The sequence below is a fragment of the Microcaecilia unicolor genome, chromosome 1 (genome assembly GCF_901765095.1).
Source record: "Microcaecilia unicolor chromosome 1, aMicUni1.1, whole genome shotgun sequence".
NCBI classification, from domain to species: domain Eukaryota; kingdom Metazoa; phylum Chordata; class Amphibia; order Gymnophiona; family Siphonopidae; genus Microcaecilia; species Microcaecilia unicolor.
In genome coordinates, this window is record NC_044031.1 from 323,646,484 (window position 1) to 323,661,420 (window position 14,937).

The 14,937-nt window shown below is 40.5% G+C and overlaps 1 protein-coding gene across 1 annotated transcript in view; it reads right to left on the reverse strand.

Annotated features, from left to right (window-relative positions):
* SLC35B3 (solute carrier family 35 member B3) overlaps window positions 1-14,937 on the reverse strand; it is a 128,112-nt gene that overhangs the window by 51,829 nt on the left and 61,346 nt on the right. Inside the window, exon 5 of the mRNA XM_030208994.1 lies at window positions 4,573-4,680. Within this exon, the coding sequence (XP_030064854.1) occupies window positions 4,573-4,680 (108 nt within the window). The remainder of the gene's footprint in view (window positions 1-4,572; window positions 4,681-14,937) is intronic.

Sequence of the window (14,937 nt, forward strand, 5' to 3'; positions counted from 1 at the left end):
AAAAAAAAAAATCTTTTGATGAATTAGTTAACGACTACCAGCTTCCTCCACAAGATGTTTCCCTATCAGCAGTTGGTACACTTATTGTACATTAAAGAGAATAAGCAGAGAGTTGGTAGGGATCCCTCCTTAATGAAAGACATATGTGAGGATTTTAGGGACACTGGGAAGTTAATCTCAGCATTATACGGATACTTAGTAGGGCTGGGATCTGCGAGTATTACTCATAGGACTTGATGGGAAAGAGAGCTGGGGGTTCACTATGAAGAGAAGGAATAGGTTAAAATGGAGTCTAAGCTGGTCAAGGTTTCCTGAGCGGTAAACATTCAGGAGAATTATGTTAAAAATATGCATCAATGGTACCTTATCCTTGTGTGCCTTAGTCATGCCTCCCATGGGTGTCACCCATATATTGGAGAAGATGTGGGGACGGGACACATAGGGTGGTCCTGTGTCAGAGGAAAAGCCTACAGGAAAGCCATACAAAGTAGGCTCCAGAAGTGGTTGGAATGTGCGATACCTTGGGAACCTGGGATTTTTCTGTTTAATAAACCTGTAACAATGGATCAAACTGAGTTGATAAAAACATATTTTTAGGGCAGCTTAATTGATGCTAGTGAACTGCTGGAAACAAGCAGGAATATCCTCTTTGATGAAGCGGCTGACACAGACAACCCCCTCAAAATAATACTTCATCAGAGAAGTCAGGATCTGTTCCTGGTTAACAGTCAAATACTAAGTGAGGGTGCATATTGACTGTTGCCATCCAGATGCTGATGTTGACCAACACCTTAGGAAAACTTCCTTCCGGGACGCACTTAATATAGAAACTGGGGCAGCTAATATAGATGATACCGTTTGCGATACCAGAATGAAAATTCTACAGATGGAGGAGAAGGGGGATATCATCACAGGGAATAGTTGTCCAAATGTATAACGCCACTTGATAAGCCAACAACTCAGAAATGGTATCAACCTGCAAGAGAATACTGACGGCTGATTAAAAGCAAACATGCACTTTCAGAGATCTCCCATATTCCAATGGCACTAGTGAGGCACCAGGCAGTAAAAACACAGCAAGCGCAATGAATGAGATGCATTCTGAATTGGAGTGGACAGTACAGACGAGAGAAAGAGCTTGTCGCAACAAAGACAAGGAATGAGATGAGATCCTCAACAGTGATATCGCTGCAGTTAAAGTGGATTTGCTGGAACCAGTTACAGACTTAAAAGAGATGCAATATATTTATTTATAGCAGCATTTATATCCCATGATTTTCTAATACACATTGGTTCAATGTGGCTTACAAGGTAAACATCAGCAGTTGATTTATACTCTAATACATCAACACAGTATTAAGAAGGATAGTATTAAATCAGATATAAGTAGAATTAAGTTATTATCCTCATTGTAAAATTTTCGGAAATTATATCGGAGAAACAGAAGAAACCAGTGTCAAGCACAGATCACCACCAGCAGATAAGTTCACACACAACAAACAGAATTCAAAATAGCTTTTAGACAAACTGGAATATGTGCAAAATTGCTCTAGGAGAAATCTTAGGGTTAGAAGTACCCCAGAAAGGCCTGAATATCAGATCTGTAAAGAGGTTTTGTTGAAAATCTTTTACTCTCTCCTATGCTAAACAAGGATGGATCTGCAGCACTGCCTAGTAAAACTGACCAGTCATACAGATCTATTGACTTGCAAAGAGGCCATCTGCCTGGGGATATAATTACACATGTCCTTGACAGTATAGTCATGATCATTTTATTATTTAGAGCTTGACCGCTGGGCGGCTTCACATGGGAAGGTTCTAAAATAGAAAGCTTTAGTGATCTGTGTAACTTTTGAAAGAAGAAAAAAGGAAGCTCATAAAGAAATGACAAGCTTCCCAATTACAGAATGTGTGGTACAAATGGTTATGCTATCTGGACTTCAGCTAACCCAGAATCAAGAGATATGGGCTCCACATAGTCCAGAGAAAGTAGTAAAATCAGTAGATCTAGGGAAAAAAATTAAAAAAATAATAAAACAGATTAAAGCTTAAGTTAATGCGTAGAAACAGGCTATCATGAAACCATGTTAAGAGGTTTTGTGGTATCACAGTAACACAATAGATGACCGCAGATAAAGAACTGTACAGTTCATCCAGTCTACCCAACAAGATAATCTCATAGCACACGGTATGATATGATACTACATACGTATATTTGCTCTTGCCATTTTCAGGGCACAGACCGTAGAAGTCTGTCCTGAACTGGCCTTGTTCTCCAGTTACCAAAGCTGAAAAAAAAAAGGTTTGCCTCTCTCTGCATGTTAAAGAGCACATTACAGATAATCAGAATTTTTCTGTCAGGGGACATGGTATAAGAGGAGAGTGAGAATGAAAGAATTAGCCAGCTAGCGCGTTACACTTAGTGCACATTAACTGGATAATGCTGAGTTAACATGTATTGTCTCCTCAAGAGGAGACGGTAAGTGCTCCCATGTTAACTGTGGTCAGGTAACATGCGCTAATTGCCACTCTTAATGCAGGACCAGTGTCATGAAATGTCTAGCCACCTGCCTGGAGATACCCCGCGGCCACAGAGGGTCTATACCCAGGACAGCTCAGTTCAGCCTGCACCTGCCGCTTGTGCTCTACACTAGCACCTTCCTCCCACTGACTGGCTCACAACTGCTTCTGGGTGAGTCTCCCGCTCTCCAATTATCCTCAGTGATTTCTAGGTTAATGAAGCCACACTCCCAGTGGTCTCATAGTTCCCAGAAAGCTCTCACAAAACCAACACACAAACCACTAGGATTCTTTATCAGTCCAGACAAGCAAGGTGAACAAACAATTATGTTTATTCTCTTAAAAATATTGAACAGTGAAACAAAATAGTGCAAATAGGCAAACAATAACAGGTAACTGAAATATGGATCAATTATAACACTAACTAAACATCTGCATACTAGCTAAACAGTACCGAGCCTCAGCAAAGAGATCTGTCTCTCTTTCTTCCTGGCTAAGACTGAAGCAACAGTCAGCATCTGCTGGGTCATTTTCAAAACTCCAGGTCAATTAGAGCCCAGAACAGTCAAGTTTCAAATATAAACTAGTTACATCAGTACAGACACTTCCTATTATCTGTGTGCCAAATAAAGAAAGACAAGTCAGTCTATGCTTTAAGCATAAACATGCACCATCTGCTGGCCAAACAGGAGAAATACACTTCAGAACATAATGGAGGAAAATATCAAAAACGTTTTACAAGCTTAAAACACACGATTATTTCACAACCAGTATTAAAAGTGGCACACTACCAAAACCCTTAGCCATACTTTCATCACCTCATGCTTAGACTACTGCAACTTGCTTCTAACAGGTCTCCCACTAAGCCATCTCTCTCCTCTTCAATCTGTTCAAAATTTTGCTGCACGACTCATATTCTGCCAGTGTCACTACACTCATATTAGCCCTCTCCTTAAATCATACCATTGGCTACAATTCAAACTTCTCTTATTGACTTACAAGTGCCTTCACTCTGCAGCTCCTCAGTACCACGCCACTCTTATCTCTCCCTACACTCCTGCTCGGGAACTCCATTCATCGGGTAAATCTGTACCCTTCACCTCCACTGTCAACTCCAGACTCCATCCCTTTTATCTTGCTGCACCATACAAATGGAATACACTTCCTGAGTCGGTCCATCAAGCTCCATCTCTGGCCATCTTCAAATCTAGGCTAAAAATCCACCTTTTTTTAAGGCTGTTTTTAACTCCTAACTCCTTTCACATATTTAGTACCCTTGCCTAGAAGCTACTTTTTAAAGCACATACTAATTTAAAACTTAACTAGAAACCTACAAGTGAAAAGCACAACAAAAAAAACACATTTGTTTTGATATTATTTACTGTGCTTAGAAGGTGATTTATTTAAGGTAAGCACAAGCTCTGCTGCAGGATCTACAGGAATAAAATGGGCTCTACAGCAGATAGCATGTACTAACCACGGGTAAATGGACATCCCTAGCTGTGTAATTAAATTTAATAAATCTATTCGCCAAACATTAAAATCTCTGGGAGAATTAAAGATAATATCCACTAGCAAATGGTCTGATGCTTAAATAAATAAAGCAAAATAAATAAATGCAAACAGGGAACAAGAAAGAAAACCTGACAGGAAACTGAGAATAACCAACACCACAGATCTTAGATTTGTTGCATTATATTTTACTTGATTTTCATTTTTATTCTGGAAAAGGATAACACAAAATAGAGTAATCTAGTCACATTGCAAGTAATACAAAATAGGGGAGACACCCTTAAATTACAGACAAAAAAAGGGCCTTATGAGATACAAATTAACTTACACAGATTTATGTATATTCATTTAGTGTTTGGTAGTGATAAGATTGTTAATTTATTCTGGCTCCTTCAGTCTTATTTTATGCTACATAACTGCAAGTGTGGTAAGGAGCCCTATTTCTAACTTTGCTCTCACCCTATCTCTCATCATTGGGCTTATAGTCTCCCACCAATACAATGAACTTGTCTTATATTAATGACAGAACTAATACTTTACCTGTCACGTTGAAATTTGGTGCAACTTTACTGTCAGCCAATGTAAACCATATCAGGCCAAGACTCATACAAATAGCTGCAGACACATCTGCAATATTATAACGCTTTCCTAAATAAGACAAGGTAGGAACTGTAAGTAAGAATCTTCTCAAGCAGTAATCAACAAACAGAAATTAGTTTGAAAATATAACTGAACAGTGTTCTCAAACAACCGGTTAACAAAATTCACATTAAATTTATTTTCAAGAATAAAACCAAACTGAATTCTACTCCATAGCACTCAATTTTTCATAACTATTCCTTCCTACAGGTGAATTTATTTAGCTTCTCTCTTCTTTCATTATTCCAAAAGTTATTTAGCTTTTATCCCCCTCATTCTACAAGTTGGCGCCTACTACTAGGTGCCACGTGAGCGTGTAGTTTATAGAATGCTAGCACTTAAAGCTATCAGAGGTGCCAATAATTGACAAGTGCTAGGCAGTATTCTATAAAATACATGACAACACCAATGCCATTTAGCATATAATTGTGAGGGGACATACAAATGGGCAGAGCATGGGCGTGTCACCAAGTGATGTGTGCAATTTACAGATTATCATCAGTTGCACGTGTAACATGGCACACTTAGGGGCCCTGTTTATTAAGCCGTGTAATAGGCGCATTAGTGTTTTTAATGCACGTTAACCATGTACACGCCTACAATATCCCTATAGGTGCCTAGATGGTTAGCACGCACGCTAATTGTAGGCACGTTAAAAAATGCTAACGTGACTTAGAAAACAAGGCCCTAGGTGCACCAACTTACACCAGCCACTGACCTGTAAAGTGGGTGTGTACCTAAATTTTAGTGTACCAATGAGGTTTTGCAATAGCTAACATTTCATACATGGCTTATGCGCATCTTAGCGCAGTTACAGAATTGGCACTAAGCACACCTCACTGTGGCACCTAAATTAAGGTATTTATACCAAAGTACTCTAAATTTGTATTAAATGAATATTTTAATTTGCTAATACATGTACATATAATAACATTTTCAAATTGAATTTGCCAAGCTCACTCATTCTGCCAGCCTGCAACGCACTTCCGCACTACTTTCCAACATTAAATTCAACTTCCAAAACCATAGTCAAATAGATGTATATTATTGTGACTCATAATGAATAAATTACTCTTCCTGTATATTAATAGACCCCAAGGGGCATCTTATTCAAAGTCCGCTCCCTTAAAGGGGAATTGCTCAGTTTAAAAAGTTTTTCTAATCTGAAAGGGAGAATGCATATGATAACTAGTCCAAAGTTCACAATAGCTCGACTTCCAATCATCTATGGAAAGATATCATCCACGAGATAACTGAGTTCAAACAGATGTGGTTCCAAGTCTTTATCCGTGTCAGGCAGTTCAATTAGACTGAATGTGAAGCTCCGTCCAAATTCAGCTAACAAGCATGAATATCTGATACCAGTTCCTCAATGCGAGACCGCATTCGGTACTCCTTCATTAGGAGGAACATATTCTCGAAACCTTCGAGATTAGGGGCGGTACCTGGGATACCCCGCTTAGACAACAAGCTCGTAATCTTGGGGTCATCTTCAACTCCTCCCTCTCCTTCTCTGCACATATTCAGCAGACTGCTAAAACCTGTCGTTTCTTTCTCTATAATATCACCAAAATTCACCCTTTCCTTTCTGAGCACACTACCAGAACCCTCATCCACACTCTTCTCACCTCTCGCTTAGACTATTGCAACTTGCTTCTCACAGGTCTCCCACTTAGCCCTCTCTCTCATCTTCAATCTGTTCACAATTCTGCTGCACGACTAATATTCCGCCAGTGTCATTATGCTCATATTAGCCCTCTCCTCAAGTCACTTCACTGGCTTCCTATCCGTTTCCGCATACAGTTCAAACTCCTCTTATTGACCTATAAGTGCATTCACTCTGCAGCTCCTCAATACCTCTCCACTCATCTCTCCCTACATTCCTCCCAGGGAACTCCGTACACTGGGTAAATCTCTCTTATCTGAACCCTTCTCCTCCACTGCTAACTCCAGACTTCGTTCCTTTTATCTTGCTGCACCATATGCCTGGAATAGACTTCCTGAGCCGGTACTTCAAGCTCAACCTCTGGCCGTCTTCAAATCTAAGCTAAAAGCCCACCTTTTTGATGCTGCTTTTAACTCCTAACCCTTATTCACTTGTTCAGAACCCTTATTTTATCATCCTCACTTTAATATTCCCTTATCTCTTGTTTGTCCTGTTTGTCTGTCCTAATTAGATTGTAAGCTCTGTCGAGCAGGGACTGTCTCTTCATGTTCAAGTGTACAGCGCTGCGTACGTCTAGTAGCGCTTTAAAAATAAGTAGTAGTAATAGTAGATTGCGGGTCAGAGGAGCTATTGGTGTGGAGAAAACCCAGAAGTGTGAGGTGCCGATGTCATCTTGTAGGCACCCAGACCATTCAAAAGCATGCCCTTACCTGTGGCGCGGTCACAGGGCATGGCCTCAGAGAATGGCCAAAGGGGTATGCCAGGCCCCCTGGAAGCCCCAAGGAGCACCAGAGTGACAGGAATAGTCCCTCTGCAATTCTTCTGACTGTGAGTAAAAGTTGTTTCTTTTTTTAATATGGGGAAGAGGAAAGCTACAAATAAGCTGAAGGCCCCTCAGACTTCCAGCACTCCTCAGCAGGGTCCAATGGACAGACATCTAGTCCCTCCTTCTCAGGCTGGCCCAACTACTGTCGGTTCTCCGGTGGCACAAGGTTCCCTCAGTTCTCTTGAAAGGACTTCTCCTCCCTATGCCAAGTAATTCCTTATTGGGCACCATCTCCTCCAGTGGGACTCGTTTGCAGATTTAGGGATGGCTGGCTCTGCTTTACCTGTTTCAACTGAGGTACAACCTTTCCAATTGTCTACACCTGTCCAGTTATCGCAACTTGACATGGCTTCTATGACTCCTTTGTCTCAAGGTATTTCTCTTAGAGACATTTGGACTGTAGTTACAAGGATTGAAACAAGGTTGGGGGATACAGTCAGCCAGGTGTGCCACTTTACTCATGAAACTGATTTGAAAAATAAATTTCTTTAAAATGATCAAAGGCTCTAGAAATTGGAGCCTCAGACTGCAACTCTGAAGACAGTTGGCTCTTCTGCGGTTAAAGAAATCCATAATGAGTTGGAGAGGCTGGAAAATCTGCAGACGGACAAAAATCAGAGTTTTGAATTTTCCTATAACCAGATTACTCTCTCTGGATATAGTATTTGCTAAGTATCTTAAGGAAGTTTTGCTCATTAAAGAAGATTTAAAGATTTCTCAGAGCTATTACCTTCCTAATAAAAAGGCCATATCTAACCCAGAAGAAAGAGTCTTTGATTCCTTGGAAAGTAATCTAATTTTTTTAGATTATTTTGCAATTAGATGATATTGCAATTAGAGCCACTCTTTTGGTTACTTTCTTTGCGTATGTACTTTAAAGAGAAAAAAAACTTTTTGTGGTCAAAAAGTTTTAATATTCCCTGATGTGGCTAGGTCTGCTCAGCTTAAGAGAAAGTCTTTTCCTCAGTTGAAACCTAAGATTTTACAGGTGGGAGGGACTTTTTTTTTTTTTTTTAAAGGTACCTTGTAAATTTTTAATCCCTGGCAAGTGAAACAATGTATCTTTTTTTTATCCTCTCCAGTTGGAGAATTTTTTTTGAGTGATATAAATCAATTCACTAGCAATCCTAACTTACCAAACCCAAAACCAAGTCCTATGCACTAAAGCAAAAATCATGAAGAAATTTTATGTAAATTGTATTTCTGATTGTTAATTTCCTTGGTATGCTCTCAGGTTCCTCTTGATATGGGCTAGTGCATTATTTAGATGTGTTTGACTATCTTTGTAAAAGCAATTCTTGTACTTTTTGTGCTCTTGTTTGTATTCTTCATGTAATGCAATAAAAGTTTTTTTTTAAATAAATAAATGAAAAATAGAAAACCAGATCTGCCCCGGCCAATAAGGGGCAAATAGACTTCCCGAGCATGTACGTCTAGCTCCGTCTTTGGCCGTTTTTAAGTCCAAGCTAAAAGCCCACCTCTTTGACGCTGCTTTTGAGTCCTAACCACTGCTCACTTGCCTGTACCTTTATCCCCTCCTCTTTAATTCCCCTTGCCTCTTAGTTGTTCTGTCTGTTACCTGTCTTATTTAGATTGTAAACTCTTTGAGCAGGGACTGTCTTTATGTGTATGGTGTACAGCGCTATGTATGCCTTGTAGCGCTATAGAAGTGATAAGTAGTAGTAGTAGTAGTAATTAGGATCATAGTTCCCCAGTCTTGCTTGAGTTAACAGTAAAGCCTTCTCAATGAGAGGTATTGGAGGATATGCATACAGAAGACCTGTCCCCCAATGTAGAAGAAAGGCATATGAAAGTCTGCTGTGTGACCTGAGCCTGGAACAGAATTGAGGGACTTTGTTCTTCGAACGAGTAGAAAAAGATCCACTGATGGGGTGCCCCACTCTCGGAAAATCTTATGGGCTATGCTCATATTAAGAGACCACTCGTGAGGTTGCATTACCTTGCTGTCCACTAGGCTGTTGTCCTTTCCTGCTAGGTTCGTGGCTTGCAGGACCATCACGTGAAGGAGGGCACACTGTCACATTCCTATTGCTTCCTGACACAAGGGGTAGGATCCTGTACACCCCTGCTTGTTAACACAGTACATTACAATCTGATTGTCCATTTGGATGAGAATAATTTGGTTCTGCAGCCGATCTCTGAAAGCCCTTGGAGCATTCCAAATGGCCCTCTGCTCAAGGAGGTTGATATGGAGATCTGTCTCCGTAGCAGACCATGTCCCCTGGATGCGAAACCCGTTGACCTGAGCTCGCCCTTCCAGGTTGGATGCATCCGTTTTCAACATCTTCTGAGGAAGTGGAACTTGGAATAGTAGTGCCATACAACTGTCCACCAGAGAAGGGAGTGACCCAGCTCTGGAGAGACCTGGATGACATCCTTTTACTTTACGAGGTGCTTATATTCCGCTCATACCTCGAAAGATTCGGAGTGTATTACAGAGTAAAGATATCAACAAGATTACATTGGGAAGACAGTTTCACAGCAGATTAACAGGCAGATAAGTCAGTCTAATGCGTAGGTGCAGAGAAAGGAACTTCAGTTTGACATTAGACAATTTATAATGTCATATTAGGGAAGCAGGTTTACGAGGAGTTTGGTAAGACATGTTTCTTGAATAGAACAAATTTTAAGGCTTTATGGAATTGGGTGTAGCAGCTGATGTTAAGCACTGGTGTCGTAGGGAATTCCAGAATTTGGCAGCTTGGTAAGGGAACAGGCTTGAGAAAAGTCTCTTCAGGTGGAATTCTTTATAGGATGGGAAGGATAGTATAAGAAAGTTTCTTGTTCCATAGTTTGAGTGCAGAACTGTGATTAGAGAAACATGCATTCAGGAGCATAGCCCTAAAGAATTTTGAAGACAAAACAACAGAGTTTAAAGACAATTCTGGCCTCTACAATATAGCATGACCGAAACTGTATATAAATCCAGCCATGACAATATCCTCTGTCATGTGGAGATTTAATTATTAGAACTATAGATAGCTGGGTGGCTATTGGGAAGGAGAATCACTTTGTAACTTGCCAGCCTTGTGTAAAGGTGGCAGTTCCAATGTGTCACTGACATGATTTTGTGCAGTGCTGGGGAAGAACCAACTTGGTGCATATGGGTACCAATGGCATAAGAAAATACAGGAGGAAGCTTCTGGAATCCAAATTTAGGCTTAGGTAGAAATCTGAAATCCAAAACTTTTAGAGTAGCTTTGTCAGAAATGCTCTTTATTCTACAGGCAGGACCAAAGAAGCAAGCAGGGCTTTAGAATCTTAATACATGGGTGAGAAGACAGAGCAGGGAGGAGGGATTTAGATTTGTTAAGAACTGAGCAGCATTCTGGGTGGAATCATATTGTTAGAACTAACTTTTAACAGCTGCTCTCTTTTTCCTGGGTGGAAGCTGAGAGTCACTTAGAAGTAAATAGTTTAGAATAAGGTATCATCTAAAGATTGTTTTCAAAAAAGCTCCAGTGTTAATTCACAAAACTTTTAATTATCTATTTATATAAAATTAAAACATATCTCTCTAATCTTTGCCGCTAACTTCTTTCCCTGCACTGCATTAAGCAATATCTACAATAACAATGGAAACATCATTCAAATAAAATTGTATGCATATTACAATCACACAACAATGTCAAATCGAAGATAATATAATAGTACTTAGTCTCTGTAAAACAGTGTTTAACGCCACGCTTTCCGCGTGACCACTGTATTATAGTCAATCAATTGAATGTGCCCCAAACGTGCCGTTACTTAGTTCAAGCAAAAGCACTTCATAAATTGCTCATATTCACATATCCCGTTGTGCAGCAATGTACAGGGATTTAAGAAGCCAGTGAAACAGTCCTTAATCAACTTCTGGTGTGTTCAACGGTTCCCCAATGCTGATCCGCATTTCGTTAGATCTTCCTCAGGAGGAACCACCATTATATCTACAATAAGTTCACAATAACCTCATTAACCATCACTTTCCTCTGTATTATAAACCTACTATCTCAATATGCTTTCAATAAACACTCTTTCTCATACCTTTATTCGGCTACACGCCGGTTAGGAACTCCCTCAGGCCAGGACCTCATAACGCCGCATCAGGAGTTACTGCGTCTGACGACATTTCGTAATTTAAAGGACTTAATATAGGGCTCCTCCCTATTAGTTAAAGAAACAGTCCTCATACCCACTCTACTTCCAAATTAAGACCATCAGGGGTAACCGTGCCCCATGAAAAAATGAATCGCTGTTCCATAACTAACAACCTAGCACTAACGTCTCCGCTTCCATTAGAGCAGGGCAGATGCGCTATTGCCACACAGCGAAGTTGATCCAATGAATGACCTAATAGCGACCAATGTGCCACTAAAGGGTTTTCTTGTTTATCATGTTTAATGTTACTGATATGCTCTGCTAATCTAATCTTCAACTGTCTCTTAGTGTGTCCTATATAGTATAGATTGCAGGGGCAAATAATACAGTAAACCACACAATCAGTATTGCACATGGTCTTATGTCTTAAAGTATGTACCCTATTGGAATGGGGAATAGGAATAGTCGAAGTATCCAATTGATAAGAGCAATATACACACCTACCACATGAGGAATGTCTACCAATCACTTTATTCCTATTAGGTCTCTTAAGTAATTCTCCCAAATTAGCCTGACGTCTGTACGCTACTCTAGGGGCTTCGCTGAACTCAGGATGTACCGCAAGTACCTGCCAATATTTATGGATTATGGCGTTAATCTTAGATGCCTTTGAAGAATAAGGAATGACGCATGCCAGGGGACTACAGGAGGACCTAGGACCCGTGGATAACAACCATGGACGATGGGCATATAGGGCCCTTTTATACGCTCTTTTGAGGATCCCCATGGGGTACTCTCGGTTCAAAAACCTCTCAATCATGATGCTGGCCTGTCTCTTAAATTCGATTGTAGATGAACACAATCGCCGTAACCGTAACAATTGCCCGACTGGAACACCATTTCTAAGGGCTCTATGATGAAAACTTTGATAATGTAGCAAGGTGTTACGGTCGGTAGGCTTTCGGTAAATAGTGGTAGAGAACCCTCCCTCTTGGGTTCTCATGATTTTAATATCCAAAAATTCTAACTCAGCATCATTGATTCTAAAGGTAAACTTAATATTAATATCCACCGAATTTAGGTACTCGATGAAGATCCGCAATTCACGCAAAGAGCCCCGCCAAAATAATATAACATCGTCAATAAATCTCTTCCACATTACCACTTTGCTCATCCATGGGGATGTATACACATAATATCAAAATCGAGGCGTACACTAAAGAACAGAGAGCTGTTAAAGTAGCCAAATTTCGTAGGGATGAGCATGATTATACAAGAGGGTATGTTTATAGTTGGATGGACAAAAAGCGACGTGGGCGGCGAGGTAAAATAGGGGGTAGGCGAGTGCAATTTCATTTATCATCGAGTGAGTCATCGGGGGATGACGACCGACGTAATAACCAATCTAGATCAATTAATGCCTCAAAACCAGTCGAGCCAGCCCATGGAATGTCTGATTCTTTTTTAAGACTCCCAGATCAGGCAACAGGCACGATAACAGAGAAGGAAGGGAGCAAGACTGTCAAAACAAAGAGGGGTCCAAGGAAATAAATAATATTATTAACATCTCTAGGGTGGCGCTGACAGGGGAACAGGAAGGAATTTTGGCCAAGGGCCTATCATTTGTTCCATCAAATAGATATGATGCTTTTGAGACCAGGCGCGGTCTCTATAGATTCTTTAGAGACCTTAGATTGCGGTTACATTTTGGCACCACCAATAATAAAGATCAAGCCAATGTTACATTGGTCCCTAAGGGCCCTAGATCCCGATGGGTCCCTCCAGGCATAATTGATCCATCTATAGTAGCCTACCAGAGGTTGGTATTGGCTGATATAGCCAAGATTGAGGGTTTAAACACTGATGATGGCAGTAATATATCCAATATACAGCGTCAGGGTATACAGCGGCTAGCCGATGATCAGCGTATTATTGTCCAAAGAGCGGATAAGGGCGGATCTACAGTGATTATGGATTGTGAAAAATATATGCAGGAGGCTTACAGTCATTTGGGACAAACGCAATATTATAGTTTGATAGAGCATGATCCTACCAAATGGTTGCAGGATGTGATTATGGACTGTGTTAATACGGCTACTAGGGATGGAATTTTTACTAGAACGGAACAAAAATTTTTATGCCATCCTTGTCCAAAAACTCCCTGCATTTATTTTGTTCCAAAGATCCATAAGTCGCTGGAGAATCCACCGGGGCGGCCCATAGTATCTACCCGAGACTCTGTGTTGGAGCCAATAGCCAAATTCATTGATATGCTACTTAATCCTCTGGTAAAACAGGCAGAGTCATATGTCAGGGACTCTATGCATTTTATTAAACTACTGGAGGAAATGAAACCCCAGTTGGGTGATGATTTTTATATGGTGGGCCTTGATGTCACCGCACTCTACACAAATATACCTCAGGGAGAGGCTATACAATTGGCCAAAGACCACTTTGCTAAAATCCATATACCGGAGTCTAAGATTAAGGTACTAGTACAGCTTATATCTTTGGTTGTAAGCCAAAATTATTTTGAATTTGATGGCAAATTTTATAGGCAGATTAAAGGGGTAGCGATGGGGGGCGTCTGTAGCGCCCTCATTGGCTTGCCTCTATATGACCCGGTATGAGGAGAGGTATGTGTATACATCCCCATGGATGAGCAAAGTGGTAATGTGGAAGAGATTTATTGACGATGTTATATTATTTTGGCGGGGCTCTTTGCGTGAATTGCGGATCTTCATCGAGTACCTAAATTCGGTGGATATTAATATTAAGTTTACCTTTAGAATCAATGATGCTGAGTTAGAATTTTTGGATATTAAAATCATGAGAACCCAAGAGGGAGGGTTCTCTACCACTATTTACCGAAAGCCTACCGACCGTAACACCTTGCTACATTATCAAAGTTTTCATCATAGAGCCCTTAGAAATGGTGTTCCGGTCGGGCAATTGTTACGGTTACGGCGATTGTGTTCATCTACAATCGAATTTAAGAGACAGGCCAGCATCATGATTGAGAGGTTTTTGAACCGAGGGTACCCCATGGGGATCCTCAAAAGAGCGTATAAAAGGGCCCTATATGCCCATCGTCCATGGTTGTTATCCACGGGTCCTAGGTCCTCCTGTAGTCCCCTGGCATGCGTCATTCCTTATTCTTCAAAGGCATCTAAGATTAACGCCATAATCCATAAATATTGGCAGGTACTTGCGGTACATCCTGAGTTCAGCGAAGCCCCTAGAGTAGCGTACAGATGTCAGGCTAATTTGGGAGAATTACTTAAGAGACCTAATAGGAATAAAGTGATTGGTAGACATTCCTCATGTGGTAGGTGTGTATATTGCTCTTATCAATTGGATACTTCGACTATTCCTATTCCCCATTCCAATAGGGTACATACTTTAAGACATAAGACCATGTGCAATACTGATTGTGTGGTTTACTGTATTATTTGCCCCTGCAATCTATACTATATAGGACACACTAAGAGACAGTTGAAGATTAGATTAGCAGAGCATATCAGTAACATTAAACATGATAAACAAGAAAACCCTTTAGTGGCACATTGGTCGCTATTAGGTCATTTATTGGATCAACTTCGCTGTGTGGCAATAGCGCATCTGCCCTGCTCTAATGGAAGCGGAGACGTTAGTGCTAGGTTGTTAGTTATGGAAC